Source organism: Rhincodon typus, chromosome 14, assembly GCF_021869965.1.
Source record: "Rhincodon typus isolate 14 chromosome 14, sRhiTyp1.1, whole genome shotgun sequence".
Taxonomy (NCBI): domain Eukaryota; kingdom Metazoa; phylum Chordata; class Chondrichthyes; order Orectolobiformes; family Rhincodontidae; genus Rhincodon; species Rhincodon typus.
In genome coordinates this window covers 17,579,863-17,599,485 of record NC_063345.1, presented here as the reverse complement: position 1 = coordinate 17,599,485, position 19,623 = coordinate 17,579,863, and the positions used below count along the sequence as shown (strand labels likewise).

Genomic DNA, 19,623 nt, shown 5'->3' with positions numbered 1-19,623 from the left:
TTTACAGACTGAACGTTACCAGTAGAATCACAATCCCAACCTACGTTAGCCTCAATTCTGTCATGAAGTTTGTCCTGCCACAGCCATTTCATCAGTTGTGACCCTCCCTGGAGACAGCCAGTTAAGAAGTTGCCTCCAGGAGCCCCATCCATTTAAAAATGATAGGTAGACCATGGGGATAGCTGTTTGGCAGTTCCACTGGGAGAGTATAACTCTCTGACTCCATAACTGGGTAGGCAGTAGACTGTGGCGGTGGCTGTGCCCTAGTTAGTCACACCTGTATGCAATAAGCATGTGGTTTCCAGACAGCAAGAGAAGCAGTGACATCTCTAAAATGCTAAGCACGGATTTAGAAAAAGTAACAAATATCCTGTCCAGTGCTCTTTATTGGTTGCAGCTCAAATTGGAGATAATTGGATGGAAACTTTGTGGATGTCGCCCGGATCATTAAATTGCTCATTGTGATTTTCACTTGCTCCCCAATGTAGAACACAAGAGATGAAGTGATTTTGGAATGAGTTAAACAAACTCAAACCCAGAAACTTTGGTGTTGGCCAGATGTCTCGGTGTCTGTCACTGGAAAGAAATCCCCTGCTCTATATTTATCCACTGGCTCCATCAGTGATTCTGCAATGTCTTAGTAGGAACAGGAGCACAGGTCATGAACAACAGAGGGCAGACAGTCAAAAGGGAAAGGCTCATGTATGGGAATGCAGTTCTACCTCCTTCCTGACTGATGGAAAAGATTTCCAGTTTTGGAAATCTGCAGCCTCTGTCGAGTGGAAGCTTCCATATTCGAGCCATAACCCTGCTGCAGCCTGCTAATCACCTAGAGGATACATCTGTAAATAACACCTTATAGTCCAGATGCAGTAATATCCTTTTCTGGTTGGATTGAAGGGTCTGTTTCCATGCTGTATGATTGTATGATTGAATTCCCCTATATCGCCATGCTGGGACTGAAACATCCAAAGTAGCTTATGCCAATGCACTAGGAATGCTGATTTCTTTTTAACTGTGCAAAAATGTTGCTGATGGGGAAAGTGGCAGCTTGAATGGATTGTAAGTGGGTAAGGTGAAAAATTTATGTTCTGGAATATTCTGAACCATATCCCGTTGGAAAACAGTTTAACTTTTGGCAGAATTCACTTATGGCATCCTTTATTGTTTGGACTCTACTGTGATTCTGCTGTTAAACCATCGATGATAGTGATCCAAAGAATTTCTCATTTACAACCAACCTGCTTCTGATTTAATGATTGAGATTGAGAGCAGGTTTAAAGCGGCACTGTGGCAAATTTGTTTCTCAGGACTTGTTGGTTAGATGTCTCTCAGTCCTGATGAGGAGAGATTAGGAGGCAACTCTAAAAACTCCATCTGTAAATAGTGTGTTACGTGAGACTCCTCATGTGTTCCTGCCTCAGAACTGATCTAGCCAAAGGCAGAACCTCTATGGCAGCACTCTGACCTGGATAGCCAATTGATGGGTGAACTAGAGCAAGGGTGATGAGAACTTCTTATCACCAGAGGGTTCCCAAGCTGAGGTCAGTGCCCATTGTCCAAATGGAGGTGGTTTCCCAGTGTCAGGCCAGGTGGTAATCAGTTGTCCCAACTACTCTCTCTTGGGGCATGTCAACAACAATTCCAAGGGTCACCCTTCACCCTGATGACCCAATGGCTATCTGTCAACTTGAGGCAGACAGCCAATCAAATCAATTAATGAAGCAATTCATAGCCACTTGTGCCTCTCCTGACATCTGACTGTTGTTGGGACTGTTGCCGCTGTGTTGAGACTCTATGTTTTGGGTCTCACTGTTTTTCCAACTGAATGTCAGTGTTCATCCCCTTTGCCCTGTTCAAGGGAATGTGGTTGAGGTGAAGTTATCTAGTGAACATAATGGCACTGGTCCTTGCTACTTTTCGAACTGTTGACAGTGGTCTTGCTTCTGCTGTTGTCCATCATCAGTTTTGGAAGGCAGAGTCTTGTAACCTGCTCTCATGTCATGGTGAGGGATGGCAACAAGTAGGTTGAAGCTGAGTGAAATATGACATTGTTGAAGTGATTTCCAGGAAACTGACAATCATCTCTCAATCAGTGGTCGTACCGTCTGAGAGAAAAAGGCTTTGCAGAATAGTCTGGCTATGGCAGGAGCTCTTCAGTTTTACCACAGGCAAATTTCCTACCCCCGTGATCCAAGCACGAGGGTGACAGGTAGAGAAACAAGTGCCCTTTCTGGGAAAGTAAGAAAGTGAAAGAAATTCAGAATTGTCTATTTAATTGTGTTAATGATTCCAACAGATGTACCTTTTCTTCTCGGAACCTGCCCAGGAGAATCCTGGAAAAGGGTGGGATGGAAGGGCATCCAGATTCAATGTTAATTTCAGGGAATTTAACTTTGTGTGACATACAAGCCCACCTTCTCTAGGCTGTGAAAACTCTGCCCACTTCCTCTGCCTGAGGAACCCATTTGGTTTCTCTCCATGAGCTTGGACAATTACAGGCAACATCAGAAATCCTACCTTGTCCATGGCATGAATTGATCTCAAAGGAATGCCTGGAATCCTCTGATGGCTTTTTCCTGTTCATTCATCCAGGAGAGAGAGTTGAATTGAGAATATAAATTTTGATCGAAAACATTTTTGCTTTATAATGTATAACAGAATTATGTAGCATGGAAGAGGCCCTTTGGCCCATCATACCATTTGAAGTGGGTGCTATGCAATTATGGCCTCAATCTTTGTAGATCTTCCAAAACGTTTGACCCCATATTTGATTCCTACCACTGCCTGTCTCTTCACTAAAATTGGCGGATAATCACAGTCTCTTCATTTTTTGATGTGTACACACGAGGAAGTAGTTTTTCAATATTTGTCTAAGAATGAGATTCTTGTGTATTGGACTAACCAACATTTTTGCACATTGAATTTTTCCCTTATTCATTCATGGGGTGAGGGCATTGCTGGCTATGCCAGCATGGTCACCCATCCTTAATTGCCCAGAGGCAGTTTAAGAGTCAACCCTATTGTTGTGGGTCAGGAGTCACATGTAGGCCACACTAGCTAAGGATTTCTGTTTTTTTGCTTAGAGGGCATCAGTGAACCAGGTGGGCTTATACAACAATTGACAGTGGATTCATGATCATCATTAGATTCTTAATTCCAGATTTTTTTATTGAATTCAAATTTCACCATCTGCCCTGGCGGGATTCGAACCAGGATTCCCAGAACAATACCCGAATCTCTGGATTAATAGTCTAATGATAATGCCACTAGGCCATCACCTCCCCACCACATTACTAGATTAAAGTACTATGCCTCTAAGTTTCCCGTAAGTGCTGCAGTTGTCACGAGGTCATCTTGTTTTGTAAAGGGTAGCAAACTTACCTCTGAACCAGAGGTTCTGTGATCAAGTCTCAACCAAGGATTACTGGTCACAGAAGGCGCATTCATAACATGGCCGATCAGGTTGAGAATCGACGCAAAGAATCCTACCAACACATTCTGAAGGCAGGTGGTATGAGTAGGGAAGATTCAAGGTCAGCCATTTTGTGGAAAGATACTGGAGTCTCAACCATCACTATCCAAAGCCTCTAGACTGCAACATGCATGTTAAAGGGTGTGTTACCGCAGCATCTGGACTCCTTGAGTGATCTGTAACACACCACCACTCTCATTCATTTCTCACAAGCTTCTACTTTACTTAACTCCGGTTTGAACCTTTACAGGTTTTCCTGGACCACCTGGTGATCAGGGACGGTCTGGCCTCCCTGGGCTGGATGGAAACGAAGGCTCCCCTGGAAAAATGGGTGCCCCAGGATTCCCAGGTCAAAAAGGACTCCCAGGTGATGTGTATGGTGCAGAAAGAGGTGCTCCAGGACAACCAGGTCCACCTGGAAAACCAGGATTGAAAGGAATTCCCGGAGATTCCGGGTTTCCAGGAGCCAAAGGTAAAGTTTGTTTTGTTGATGAAGCTTCAAACTTGAAACTAATCTTGCCTCAAGATCTTTAACTATTATTGCAACATCTTTGGAGATTTGGTCTGTCTGAGTTCTTGTGCAGTTAACTCACAATCAGTTATAAGTTACAATTGGTTATAAATTGGTCTAGGCTTATTCTTGTGCCTGAAATAGGTCACATGCCAGGAGCACAAGCCAGACTTCTGAGGCCCTGAATTTCCCCTCGTTTGTTTCTCCCCCTCTATTTCTCCCCTTCTGTATCTCACCCTGTGTTTTTCCAACCACAAGTTGACCTTTGGCCGCATTACACAATTATGGGAAACTATGGAAACCAGTCAGTATCTAGAGGTAGCTCACTGATTGCCAGCCCCATTTATTTGGACTGGCAATGGCCTCTCATGTTAGTATTGGAAAAGGTGGATGTCAGTTTTGTGAGTGAGCATGGTCTTACAGAGATCAGAAGGAATTTTCTACCTACCTCCTTGTGAACAGTTGCTCAGAAGGGTTGTAACAAGTTACGAACAGCCTTTAGAAGCTCCTTGAACAGACTGAAGACACTGGGGACAAAATTGATCGACCTCAACCCGTTTGCCTCGTGTGACCTCCTTTCTCGAGCTACACATTCTACAATGAAACTTTGCGTGATAAGTTAATTTTTAAATCAAATTTTTCTCGTAGATTAGAGTTAAGCTTTGAACTTAGTCCGTTCCTTTTAAAATCGAAAGCATTTTTTTTTCCCAGGTGTTGACGGTAGGCCAGGGTTTCCAAGTCGAAAAGGTGAAAGGGGAAATCCCGGCTTTCCTGGCCTTCAGGGCTTGCCAGGAGCTCAAGGCCCAAATGGACCAGGCGTCATACCTGGTTTACGAGGAGAAATAGGAAGGCCTGGTGAGCTTGGACAACCAGGTAAGTCACTGAATGACTGGCTGAAAATGAAGCAGATTAATCAGGCTCGACTCCCATAAACAGTTGTTAGAGGCTAATAACGATCAAATCTCATGTAATCCAGTTGAATGGAATAACGAACAGTTGGAATGTGTGAGGACTAAACCTGTATAATTGTAGCTTGTAGGGTCTGCTGCTTTGGGATCAAAGGTCGGAGCGTTTGCAAGCAAAATGCACAACGCCATGTTTCATGATGAATGAATATATGGTTCCTAATTAATTTTCAGGTCTGCAGCTTCAGTTCCAACTATAAAGTTCAGTTATCACCACTGGGTGTTGTTTGCGAGCTGCATTGAAAGCAAGAGCATACAATCTTAAAATGCCTATTGCAAGAAGAATCAGTCCCTGATCTCAAAGTTCTGAATTTTAAAACCTCAAATACTTTCCACATAAGTTTATCTGCTTTTCTTTTATTCCATTTCCTTCCAATGCCAACTTACAAGCTGGCCTGCCTGGAGTGAATTTTTCAACTGGCAGAGGGAGACAGGTTACTCCATCTGTTTCTTGTTGTTTGCCCCTAGTATTGCTTTGCATTGGATGGCTGCTGGAGATTGGTAACCATTGTGTGCTGCGCTCTGATTGAAACAGGGTGGGAACCTTCGTAGGGGAATCTTGAATTAGGGGGAGGTATTGTTTCAGAATAAGGGGTTGTCTGCTTCAGATGCAGGTAGAGAGCAATATCTCCTTCGAGGGTGTGAATCTGTACGGTCTATACTCACCCATATTTCTTATGCTGTAATGTTAACTATCTTTTCCAGGCCGGAAAGTCTAGAGGGAACCAGAATTGTGCTGACAGGATTTCACCATGTATCTTCCTTACTGTTGGAGGACAGGGCAGAATACAGAATAACCAGGTCAATCTGAAACCAGGTGTCATTCATCATGTGGAACAGCAGAATGACTTGGGCTAGCCAGCACTGTAGTCAGTGATAGAGTATCCTAGATTATTCATCCATCATTCTCTGATTGGGATATTCAAAGAGTTCTGGTTACAGATTTTCTTCACATTTACAACATTTAAAAGGCATCTGAATGGATATATGAACAGGAAGGATTTAGAGAGATATGGGCTAAATGCTAGCAAATGGGGCTAGATCAGTTTAGGATATTGGGTCAGCATGGACGAGTTGAACTGAAGGGTCTGTTTTCATGATATATGACTCTATGACTCTAAGTACTCTGTATTTTTCCATGATCTATGTATAGAAGTCATTAATGAAATAGTGTGTAGTAAACTGTGTCAAGAATGTTGTTTTTTTCCCCTCTTTTGCTGCTTGTGATGGAACTTGAATGCTTCAGCATGAGCATTGGTCATGGCCAATAAATTGTTGCTGCCACTTATCTGCCTGAGAAAAGCACATTGCAATCACTGACAACACTGGGGCTTGCACTTGCTGCTTTCTGGTCAGGAGTCAGGATTGCAATCATTTGAGATGACGGTTCACATGATTTATTTTGTTTTAGAGGGAGGGGATAAGTTTGTCATCTCTTGATATATTTTAAGGGGAAATTCTTCCTTTTTTTTAATCTTTCTGTTCATCTGTTCACACATGTTATATTTTTCCATGCTTCTGTTCCATTCATCACCCACCAACTTTCCACATCTGGTCTCAATCGAATTGGGTGTGGTTACTGCATGTAGGCTGCCAAGGTGAGAGGGAGTTGCCTGCAGCATTAAGCAAAATGGCCTAACACTCCTGCTTTATCAAGCTTTGGTTGTTGCTGTAATCATTCTGCTTGCAGAGTGGAGCCTGCTTATTATACTTCAATTGTCCGTTCAAAATATTTTGAGAGGTACATTCTCTGCCTCTTTTCATATGCTCAAAAGCATGCTGGAGTTTGCTGAGGAATTGCAGTTTTAATGATCTTACCAAGAAAAAAAGTTGCAAAGAAATATTCTGTCATTACTGTGAGATAATTGGAAAAAAAACACACTTATATATTGATTAAAAGAAAAAGAATTAACGGAAAGGAATTGGGACTTGGTATCTTACCAATGACGATCTTAACCTGACTACAAGGGTATGGAGAAACTCTCATCCTGTTTTTCACATCAATAAAATTAGCTTGATTCTTCAAAACTGAACTGAAAGTTGAGTCATCATTTTGATTTTTTTAAGGCAATTTGCAAATTCATAATGCTTCAAAATTCTCCCCCCAAACAATGAGCAGGCTCCACTGTAATTGTGCTTGTGGCTGAAGCTATACCTATGGGTGGTCAACCACAGCAGTGAACATACAGTTAATGTTACCATCAGACTATTGATGTGATGCTTGTTTCCAAACTGTTCCAGCTTCTTAACATAACAGCTTAAATATCTGTGGTAGTGGTAGAGTTGTCTGGTATGGTGATATTCACACTCGTTCGTACAAACAAGTTGTCACTTTTATGATTTCAAAATCCATTCTTCATCGCTATTTGATGCACAAAATTTTTGCAGAGTCACAACAGTCCAGTGTGATTTTTTTTTTACCATTGGGCAGGTGATTACCACCTTGGCTCAGGCAGTGGTTCTCATGTGTTAGCCAGTAATGTATTCAATACAGCCTATCTTAAGTTACTTTTTGAGACTGTTTAGTGTTCCCCCAGTATTTTAGTCTGGCTAACGTGGTTGAACTTTGCACAAAGGATGAGGCTCTGAGCATAATTCCTGCTATCAATGGTGCACAGCATGAAAGTACAATCTTCACTGCTCCTGTTTTGAAGTGTAATGATAATTTTTTACAAATGTAAGTGCCTGACCAAGGGAGTTGTTATTCTTAATGTGTGAAGTTGTACAGTGAGTGTTGCTATGTGAGTGAACACAGTCCTGTCTCCCCCAATATTCTTAATTCTCTTTAGCATTGTATTGCAAAAAAGATTTTGTGTGCCGCAGCTTCCTCACCCAGGATACTAATGACTCCCTTAATGATCTAGTTGAATGAAACTCAGCACAGAGCAGGATCAAATCTGGATATTTGACATCAACTATGTTAATATACCAACAGAGTTAGTACGTTATTAGTGGAGTATGAAACTGAAGAGGGTTTTGTTTCTTTTACATCTCTGTGTGTTTTCTAAATTTGCATTCCTAGAGGAGGCCTGGGAGAGCACATTAGATACTCAGGCGTATAAACATTTTGCAGCATATTTCACATTTCTGAATTTTGCTTTATCTCAAACAGCAAGTCAGAAAACCATCCTTTTAATTTTATACTGCAACAAATAAAGAGCATTAACCTGCAGGACTACACTCCCAGAGTAGATACAGGCAAAGCATTGTGGCTATGGTGTTGTGAACCTACCACTAACCAATATAACACTGAGATAATAACTACTGCAGTTGCTGGAGTCAGAGATAACACAGTGTGGAGCTGGAGGCAGACGGCAGGCCAGGCAGCATCAGAGGAGCAGGAAAGCTGATGTTTTGGGTCAGGACCCTTCTTCAGAAATGAAGTGGGGTCCCGACCCGAAACATCAGCTTTCCTGTTCCTCTGACGCTGCCTGGCCTGCTGTGTTCCTCCAGCTCCACACTTTGTTATAACCAACCAATATGTTTTCCATTTGATCTAATAATTTAAAATCTGCTTGTACAATACCCCATTTTACAATGTTTGAACAAATTCTTAAAATTTATTTTATGAAATCAGATTCACACCCACCATGTGAATGCGATATATCACCAGCTAACATGATTTCAGTGACTTCTCTTATTGCCATTTCGGGTATGAGGTGGGACTACCACTTTAATTCTCATGCACAAAGTTCAATAGACCAATGGCTGATTTTCCTCTTGGTTGGGCTCTTTCTCAGGGAAGAATATTCTGAATGGACCTAATCCTGTGATTAGTAAATGTTTGATAGATGTACATTGCTAGATCCCTGGCCAGATAGTAACTGGTTTGAAGAAACTCTTGTCTCCTTATTTCAGGGATACAAAATTGGCACCAGAACTTTGCTACCACCCTATATACCTTTGTGGTATGTTACAGATCCCTCTGGGAGTTTGAATTGCAATGGCTACATGCATTTTCACATGGATATTGTAGCCTGGAGCTGTGGGTAGTGATGGTTGAGGCTCCAACTTTACTTCCATTTCATGACTAACCAGGAATCTGTCCTGCCCTTACCATCTGCTAGTGGTGTGTTTTGTAAGGTTGATGATCAAACTGTTAGGTCACATTATAAATGTACTTTACTTGGCCAGCGAGCTTTGAGTTTGGATTTAAACCCAGAGCTTCCAGCTCAGAGATAGGGACAATACCCTCTGCCACCACAAGACCTCGACCACCTTTGACACGTACTTCCTACAATAAGACATGCTGACTCAGCCTTATTTTACCAAGCACTTCCCGAGTTCTCTGCAATCTCATCCTTAACGACGGACCCTAAAATTTTACCAATGACCAAGATCAGGCTAAACAGCCTATAGTTTTCTTCCTTCTGCCTCTTTCCCTTCTTAAACCGGAGTGTTACATTAGCCATTTTCTAGCCCTCTGGGACACTCCGTGGCTCCAGTGATTCCTGAAAGATCACACCAATGTCTCTACGATCTCCTCAGCTATTCCCTTTAGAAATCTAGATTGTAGTCCATCTGGTCTGGGTGATTTATCTACCTTCCGACCTTTCAGCTTCCTCAGCATCTTCTCCTTCATCATAGCCACAGCACTCACCTCTGCTCCCTGACTCCCTCGAAATTTTGGTGTACTGCTGGGGTCCTCCTCTGTGAAAACTGATGCAAAGTACCTGTTCAGTTCTTCCACCATTTCTTTCTTCCCCATTACTATTTCTCCAGTCTCATTTCCCACTGGTCCAATGTCCACTTGGCCTCACTCTTACCTGTTAGATACCTAAAAATAATTATTGCAATCTTCTATTATATCATCGACTAGTTTACACTCATATTTTATCTTCTCCATGCTTATTTTGTTGTCTTCTTCAGGTTTTAAAGGCTTCCCAATCCTCTGGCTTACCATTAATCTTCACCACATTGTATGCATTTTTTCTGCTTTTATACTGTCCCTGACTTCCCTTATCAGCCATGGTTGCCTCATCCTCCCCTTAGTGTGTTTTTTCTTCCCAGGGATGCATTTCTACTGCGCCTCCTGATTTATCCCTCAGTCTGCATTGACTGGGCCCCTTCTGATAGTTGTCTCCTTATCTGCTGTGCTCAAAGTTAGATTCCTGACCCTTTCCATATTCTCTGTCCCCTATTACTTGTTTTGGAAGCTTTAATAATCTCTGGTGAGTCATCCCCCTTTAATTTTTTCCATAATTTTCAATGCAACTAAACCTGTACTATTTGGTTTGAAGCCCCACCAGTTGTCACCTATGAGGATGACCTGATGAGGACTTGCCCTCTGCCCTGAGCACTTGTTGATATTCCTTATTTCTGTGTACTGGTATTTACAATCTGTCAATCACTTTTGGCCAGTGACTATGGCAACTACTCATGAAATCAAGATGATTGTTGCACACTTGCCTGCCTTCCAAGGTTAGTTTATTATTATTTCTAAGAACAAAACTCATTTACCCAAACAGTGCACTGACAAGAAGGTCCATGTGCCAACATAATTCTTTGACTTCCATTCAATGGAACATCATAATCTAGGTGCAAGTTGCTCAAGACGTTGTGTGGTGCAATAGTAGTGTCCCTGCCCCTTGGCTAGATGGCCTGGGTTCAAATCCCATCTGCCCTAGAGATGTGTCAGAACAGGTTGAATTTTTTTTTAAGTATTTGTTTGGGTGCTCCTCTGGTACAGTTAGAGTAGAGCACCTGTGCTCTGTTTGCGATAAACGACAACACCTTCCAATCGCAAACCATTTCAACTCCCCCTCCCATTCCCTGTCCATCCTGGGCCTCCTCCAGTGTCACAAAGACACCACCCGGAAACTGGAGGAGCAGCACCTCATATTCCGCCTTGGAAGTCTACAGCCCAATGGCCTAAATGTGGATTTTACCAGTTTCAAAATCTCCCCACCCCCAGCCTCTTCCCATGACCAACCCTCCCTCTCATCCCCACCTCCTTGACCTGACACAACCTGTCCATCCTCTCTCCCACCTATCCGTCCCTCCCACCTCACAGACCAATCCCCACCACTGCCTACCTGCACTCACCTATCACCATCCCACCTACCTTCCCCAACCCCATCCCTCCTCTCACTATTTATTTGAGCTCCCTTCCCCCTCCCCCATTTCTGAAGAAGGTTCCTGACCCGAAACTTTCCTGCTCCTCTGATGCTGCCTGGCCTGCTGTGTTCCTCCAGCTCCACACTGTTTTATCTCTGACTCCAGCATCTGCAGTTCTTGCTACCTCTGGGTTAGATGACCAGGGTTCAAGTCCCACCTCCTCCTGAGGCGGGTAAAAACACTTTTGAACAGGTTGTTTGAAAATGTCAACTAGTTTGTTACTGATAGATTTGTATTGGCTTGTTGCTGACACTGGGGGAGGTGATTAATATCAAGGCAAGTTTGGGTTTTGTGAAGGACCAATATTGTTTGTGAAGGAAAGTATTACACTAACTTTTGTAATTTATTTGAATGATCCAGCACAGTAGTCCCTTTGTTGAGAAATTTTGTTTTATTCTCTCATAGTTAAGCTAAAATATTGTTTCCAATTTCTTGTAGGCTCAACCTTTGGTACTGAGCATTTGAGAAGCAACAAACACTTGGTCCGAAATATGACCAGGCATTAGTCTAGCTTTCTGTTTGTATCTGCAGAAAGGTAATTGAACGTAATGTTTTGTATGCCTGCCTTGTCGCTGCATTGAGTTGATGGGCTGACAAGTTAAGAAATTTGTCAGTCCAGGATAAATTCCTTTTCTAAAATAGATTTAATTTCAAGATTTATAATTAATCTAGCCTAAACCCATTTCCAATTCAAGCTCTTAAAAGTAATAACATCTTACCCTGAATATAACAATATACACTAATCATGAACACATGCAATAAATGCTGCTAAATGCACTTTTTTTGTAGGCAATATATTTCCTTGAGTTTCTTGAGCTTGTCACTTCACATGATAACTAAATGCTACTTCCTTTGAAAAGTGCCACTAAATGAAATGTTGAACCGGTGTTCTCCCATCTTCCTCCAGCACGTGACTCTTCAGAGATTTAATTTTCGTTGTATTTCTTACTCTGTATTTTCAAAAAAACTTTAGGATTCATTTTCTGTATTTTTCTTTACTTATCCCGAGAGACGAGTCATTGCTGGGGCATAGGGAAGCGAGTGTGTATTCATTATGTGGCAGACATTTTGAACGTGGGTCAGGCATTATATAGGCAAGCTGGTCCTTTACTGCATCTCATTGTCACATGCTCAAATATACAGTATAGCACTGAGGAATGGCATGGGGTGAAATTCTGTGCCATAAAAGCCCAATTACACCCGTATATCTGCTATTTATTAGGTAGCTCAATGGATGTATACTTGGGTGTACTTGTGTTTTTAGCATTGCTTCAACTTAAACTTGAAGTGGCGAGTATGAACTGTAACCAAATGGACCAAGAGATGTCATGTTTGATCCCAGTCTGTGCTGAGTTATCTCACGTTATCAGAGGTTGTGGTCAGAGCAAGCGGCTGCCCTGTTCCTGAGAAAGTAGAGGTCAGCCACAGTTTCTGTGTGCATTGAAATGGACAACTCGCTGTCTGGGTTTAACAAAGGGAATGTCAGCAGTATGAGGTGTTGGTGGATGGTTGGTGTCTGTGATGTTGTACTCTGAGTTCAGGGGAGTATGGCCTAACAACTAAGAGTATTTAGTGGCATAGTTTGAAAGGAAAGAAAACAAAAGACTTACATTTTGATAGTGTCTTTCACAACCTCCGGACATGTTTGACAAGAATTAAATGCTCCGTTGAACACAATTTAAAACAATCAGTGCAGAGCGAGTGGATTTTGTCACCCCAGCAAATGCTAACCAGTTAAACCAGAAAGTAAAAAGAAAACGCTGTCTACCTTAGTTGCTTATTCGCTTTGCAGTAGTTGAAAAAATGTTGAAAATAGTTGAAAATGTTGCATCTTTTCCACCTTTTGTAATCCTCACATCTTGAAATTGAAAGGTTAATGGTCTTATCTGCAGGTTTCCCCGGACCAAAAGGTTCAGTTGGAGATCGTGGACCCCCAGGTCCTGCGGGTATGAAGGGATTTCCAGGAATTCCAGGAGATAGAGGTCTCCCTGGGTCACCAGGTCGCCCTGGTCTTCCAGGAGAGCCTGGTCGTACAGCTCAATTTAATCAATATGGATTGAAAGGTACACAATTTTTATTTCTGCTGTGACAGGTTTATTATTAATTGTAGCAGTATTATTTGTGATTTAACAAATATTTTTGAGATTTTAATTAAAATTTAGACTTGAGGAGGTAAAACTTTGACTCTTGTGGCAAAACAAAACAGTGCAGGTCAGCACAATTTTGGCTACCCATCTTACAGCCCAAAGGATGAAGAAAATCAGATTGTGAGAGAGGGGAGTGACGCCAGCTTTATCATGACTTTGAGTGACATCAAAACTCAATCTAAACCCACAATTTCCCCAAATGTTTGAACCTTTTAGTGTTTGCTTTACCTTTGGGACTATATGGTTGGTGTGAAGCATTGTGATTGTCCTGAGTTTGACTGTGCATATGGCTTGGAGAAGATATAGGCATCTGTCCTGATGTCAGGGCTAAATGGACCAAGGCTTGCTGGTTGAGGAAGCCTTCCTCCACTTTACACAGAGTTCATTTGGATTGCATGCATGATTTACATTAACAGTGCAGCACTTGTGTAAAGCATTTTCATTTCTGCACCAATAGTGCCTTTCACTATCAGCGCTGGGAGCTTAAAAGCTGCTGGAGCACTTGTACTTTAATGGAAGCAATAACCTTTTCAAAGGAACTGCTCAAAGTTCATGTGGGTACAATTGCTGACACCAATTTCTGTCTTCAAATCACAGCCAGGAATCAGATATCCATTGAAGCCTGTGTTTCTTCTTCCAACACTTCACTGAGAATTGATTGGATCGAGAAATCAGGCTGGGGCAAATTACTTCAATTCTACCACTAAACCTGTTGAGATCATTACAGACTAAAGGACAGAAATTGACTTATTATTAAAGAACATCACCATCCTGATGAACTAGCTTGCAAGTCACTTTACTGCAATATCATAAAACACAATGATTTTATGTTTTTATGATACAGCCCCTGAATATCATGAGTACAAAGTAGCCTGAGTTTCAGTTCAAAAATGGTACAAATATTGGCACATGGCAAGAGTAAAAATACCTACAGCAACATGGATGGTAGCTAGATGAATGGAAATACCCACCTGGATAACAGGGCTTTTATCCATTGAGACTGAAGTTAAAGTACTTTGTTGAAAAGCTTTTAAGGGAGCTTTACATGCTGGTAGCTTTGCTGCACAAGTTTTTCAGTGGAAGCATAAGGAAGCTGTCAGCGTCTGTATGTGGTTCTAGATACATCCTTTGAAGAGTTGGACAACAGGCTCACAACTGTCTGACATAGATATATTTAGCTGAGATGTGAAACTGTACAGAATGACATGATTTCATCAGACAGCTAATAGTTACCAATATGCATAGGATAAGATGTTCTTTTTTATTCATTCATGGGATGAAGGTATTACTGGCCAGGCAGCATTTGTTGCCCATCCTTAATTACCCAGAGGGCAGTTAAGAGTCAACCACATTTGCTGTGGGTTTGGAGTCACATGTAGGTCAGACCAGGTAAAGAAGGCAGTTTCCTTCCCTAAATTATATTAGTGAACCAAATGGGTTTTTCCTGATAATCGACAATGGTTTCACGGTCATCGTTAGATTCTTAATTCCAGATATTTTATTGAATTTGAATTCCACCATCTGCCATAGCAGGATTCGAACCTGAGCCCCAGAACATTATCTGGGTCTCTGGATTAACAGTCTAGCGATAATACCACTAGGCCATCACTTCCCCTTTTTTTAGGTGTCTGATATGTTCATGTTTGTGCCGTGTTGCAGCAAAGAAATTGTACAAAAGGAAAGAGAGCATGTTTTGGATTTGGTGTACTATCTACTTTGTGCGGTTTTCTGTGTCTTCTTGATCTATACCCTTTCTCGGGTTTGTACCTCATCCGTGGAAAAAGCCATGGATGAAGTAGCTTTTCCTTGTTCCATTCTTTCTAGTGCTGTCACCTTTGTTGTTTGTGCAATTTTATGTTGAGCTGATAAAAGCAACCAGCTTACTTGGCCAAGATCCATTTTCTCGGCGAGTCTATTTACAAAGGTGCATATATTTGTACTTCAGCAGTTATCTTGATTCTTCATCAGTTGAATTTTCATCCATCATGAAAACTGTCATCAGTGTGCATGTGTCCTCGTTCTCCACAAACATTCCATTTTTATGTGTTTGCATGGAACAGATGAAAAGTTGCGTGCCTCCACAGTTGGGTACTGTATGTCTCTTGTTGGCTCAATACTTCCTGACCATATTGTTTCTGTTTTAATATTTACTATCTTTCCATATACTTCCTGACCATATTGTTTCTGTTTTAATATTTACTATCTTTCCATTTCACTGAATAGAGTTTGGCCACAGATTGAAGTTTATATTGCGTGTTCTTTTCTATCTTGATTTACTACAGGCGAGAGGGGCTCTCCTGGTGTAGTTGGCTTCCCAGGCATTCCTGGTCTACAAGGCCGGCCAGGGTTTGATGGAAACAAGGGAGAAATGGGCAGCCCAGGAAGACCAGGCTTCCCTGGTTCCGGAGGCAGGAAAGGAATAAAAGGTGAGCTGCAATTTCAAAGCAGATTTGTCCTTCTTCCAAGTGGATGCCATTTCCATCAGCTTGTTTCAAGTAGATAAATGAATAAGCCTTTTGGCTGGGACTGCCTTAAATAACAAATAAGATTGGCCCTACAATGTAAGGTGCAACATACTTGTAGCTTGTATTGTGTATGCGTAAAGCAGAGTCTGAAGGGGTGACTTTAACTCCATCTGACTTGTGGAAACTGGTTGAAGTATCCAGATTATTTGGTCACCTAGCCTGAGTTCTTTTTCCATATTTTAAGGTGCTCTTTTGAGTGGGTGCATGGTGCATGGGACATCGAGCAGTATTCTTCTTGAAATCTGTGGATTGGTCTTCAATTGTGTTACAAGCAATGTTTAATCATAGAATCTCTACAATGTAGAAGCAGACCATTCAGTCCATCAAGTCCACACTGACCTTCCGAAGAAGATCCCACCTAGGCCCACTCCACCCTACCTTATCCCTGTAACTTTACATTTTCCGTGGCAAATCCACCTAGCCTGAACATCCCCAAACACTATGGGCAATTTAGCATGGCCAATCCACCTAACCTGCACACCTTTGGACTGTGGGAGTAAACTGGAGCACCCGGAAGAAACCCATGCAGAGACAGGGAGAATTTGGAAACTCCACACAGTCACCCAAGGAGAATGTGCAAACTCCACACAGGCAGTTACCCAAGGGTGGAATCAAACCTGGGTCCTTGATGCTGTGAGACAGCAGTGCTAACCACTGAGCCGCCATGCAGCCCTCTCCTGTTTTGCAGTTCCTCTCCACTCCACTACTCCCACATGCTAGGCTCTCAATTGGCAGCCTCCTTAGTTCGGACAGTGTGCTCCTACCCATTGATGGAGAAGAGCCTCACAGCGTTGAGACCTAGGAGGTAAAACTTGCAGGCCTCAAACGAGCAACAAAACCTTCCAGTTTTCTTTGTTTTCCCATGATTGAGTGCAATGGTCAATTGTAGCCTGTTTCTGTAATGGTGTCTGAGTGGAGCTCAACAAATTTTTCACCAAATGTGAATAAAGTATTTTTAACTAAAAGGTTCAATCTACGTCAAGCATGACCTCCACTCATTAAGCTAATAGGGAAATGTGTATAGCATAAACTAATTTCAAATGCAATTTCATTTGATTGATTGATTTGGCACAAACCAATGTTCAGATGTGTAATAATTTCTTTGACAATATTTGGACCAGTTCTGAACCATTTATAATTGAAACCATGGTAACAATGTCCAGCTTCTATGACAAATTGTTCTCTGTGCTTTGGATACATTTAGTGTCTTAGATTTCACGTGAATAATTTTGATGACACAGTTAAATTCTCATTCATGTGTGCAATTGGCTGTTTACTACTTGACGCCTTTGTTCTCCTTCAGGTGATAGGGGTGACATTGGATTCCCCGGGCCCCCACCTCCTTTTAGAGATGGCTTTCCAGGAGCAAGAGGTGACCCTGGTAATCCTGGGAATCCAGGGTTCCCTGGGATGAGAGGTAATCTGTTTTAAATTTTAATATTTTTACCATCTTGTCTGATTTTGATTGGGTGTAGCATTTTGAGGGTAGATGCATATGGTACTTGAATACCTGCTATAGCTTCAGTTGATAGTTGTACCTTTCTTGGATCCATCAACATGCGGTAGGCCAGCACACGGCTATTCATAGAGGCCCCAGAAATCCACATTAGGGCCTCAGGCCTCAGGTACATCTTTGATCTGCCTGAGCCTGTTGTGCATCGAGACTGAGGAGAGCAGCTATCAGTTTGGGGTGTGGAAGGAAGATCAGGTAACTGGGGCTGTGGGAGTGGGTGATGACCATTGAGATGTGGAGTTAGGGTTGGGGAACGCACGTCTGTTTCTCCTGGCTTCACATAGTCATAGAGAATTACAGCATGGAAAGAGGCCTTTTGGCCTGTTGTGTCTTAATCCTGGAATTCCCTCCTTAATGGCATTGTGGGTCAACCCACAGCAGATGGATTGAAGTGTTTCAAGAAGGTAGCTCGCTACCATCACCTCAAGGGCAACTAGGATCGGGCAATAAATGCTGGGCCAGCCAGCGACACCCACATCCCAAAAATGAATTAAAAAAAATATCAGTAACCTGTCTACTCCAGTCCCATTATCCAGCCCTTGGCCCACAGCTTCATTTGCTTCAGCACTTCAAATGTTCATCTAAATACTTCTTAAATGTTGTGATGGTTCCTGCGTCTATCATCCCTTTGGGCAGTGAGTTGCAGATACCCAGCCAAGATTTCCTTAAAACCCCCCAGGCCCCTAAAATTGATGCCCCTCATGATTGACATTTGTTTTAAGGGGAAACGTTTGTCTTTTGTTTATTATGCCAGCATTTATTGTCCATCCCTAACTTAAAACTTGCTGTGTAAATCAGACCAGGTAAGGATTAGTGAACCAGATGGGTTTTTCCTACAATCAACATTATTAGAGTCTTAAATCTAGATATTTATTGAATTCACATTCCACCACCTGCTATGGTAGGATTTCAACCCAGGTCTCTGGAACATTGCTTGTGTCTCTGAGTTAACAGTCCAGCAATAATACCACTAGGCCATCACCTCCCCTGTGATTTCTACCTATCTATGCCACTCATAATTTTGTACACCTTAAACAGGTTCCCTTCTTCAGCCTTCTCTGGTCTCAGGAAAAAAAATAACTGGGCCTATCCAAGTGTGGTGAGGAAATACTGTCCACTATTCCAGCTGTGGCCTAACTAGCATCTCATACAGCTCCATTGTAACCTCCTTGCCTGTGAATTCAATACTTTTACCTTATAAAGGCAAGGATCCCATACACTTTCTTAATGATATTAACCACCTGTAATGTTATCTTCAAGGATCTGTGGGCGTGCACAGCAAGGGCCCTCTGATCCTCTGTACTTCCAAAGGTCCTATCATTCATCGTGTACTCCACTGCCTTGTTAGGGCTTCAAAAATATATCACCTCCCACTTTCCCATGTTAAATTCCATTTACCATTGTTCTGCCCATCTGACCAGCCCATCTGTATCATCCTGTAGTTTAAGGCTTTCCTCCTTGCTACTTACCACACATGCCACCAATTTTCATGTCATCTGTGAAAGTACTGACCAGACCTCCTCAGGATTAAGGTGAGATCTGAAATGATACACTATCGCATGTAAAAATGTAGAAAAATCTTAACACAGCCAAAAAAATAACTAACAGGATTTGCTGCTTGCCTTTACCTGGAACAAGTGCCATGAACTGACAAGTGCTCAGACAAGTGCTCTGATAAGAAGGCTGAAACAAGTGATAAATCACGTAAAAACATTCAAGGGGATTACACAGACAATTGATGAATGTATTAATGTATTGTGCCAGCTGCATCCTCCTCAGAAGTGCTTCAATAATTAGATTTCCCCTAACACAATGTCCAGTTATAGATATTTAATTATAACTGGATATCTTTACTTATGTGGTCAACACCTTGAATTAGCTTCAAAGTAAGATGAAAACCCTGGAATTAATTTTGGACACCATGATCCCTGAGGGGTTCTTTCTGGAAGGATTAAATATTGGCTTCCTCATTTGTACTCACCTTTTAATCTTGTGATTTGCTGGTTTAATTAAATGGACAAGGTATAATATTTTGGCTAGTCTGTTGTTATTGTGGCATAATGTCTGTACAATATTTCCTTCACAAAATCAGATGACACATTTAATCCTTCTTTGCTTTAAAATATTGATGGCGTTTGGAGATCTACACTAGTACTATATTTAGATTAAAATGACTATCATTTACCAATGACCTCCCAGGTCTGTGTCAAGTGACCTTTCCCATGAGGTGCACACACTACAGGCAGCCACCCTATAGACACTTCAGTAAAGAATCTATTCTCATCAAACTGCTGCCTCTTCAGCTCAGAACATGGTGTCAGAAGTAGAACTGAAATTGAGTGTGTAAAAATTCACAGCTGCTGGCAGAAT

At 41.9% G+C, this 19,623-nt stretch overlaps 1 protein-coding gene across 5 annotated transcripts in view; it reads left to right on the top strand.

Annotated features, from left to right (window-relative positions):
• The window catches only part of col4a6 (collagen, type IV, alpha 6), a 380,416-nt gene that overhangs the window by 304,897 nt on the left and 55,896 nt on the right, over positions 1-19,623 (top strand). For all 5 annotated transcript variants that reach the window (XM_048605112.1, XM_048605109.1, XM_048605111.1 and 2 more), the window contains 5 exons: positions 3,726-3,947; positions 4,698-4,859; positions 12,961-13,131; positions 15,498-15,641; positions 17,044-17,157. In XM_048605112.1, coding sequence (XP_048461069.1) covers positions 3,726-3,947; positions 4,698-4,859; positions 12,961-13,131; positions 15,498-15,641; positions 17,044-17,157 — 813 coding nt within the window. The remainder of the gene's footprint in view (positions 1-3,725; positions 3,948-4,697; positions 4,860-12,960; positions 13,132-15,497; positions 15,642-17,043; positions 17,158-19,623) is intronic.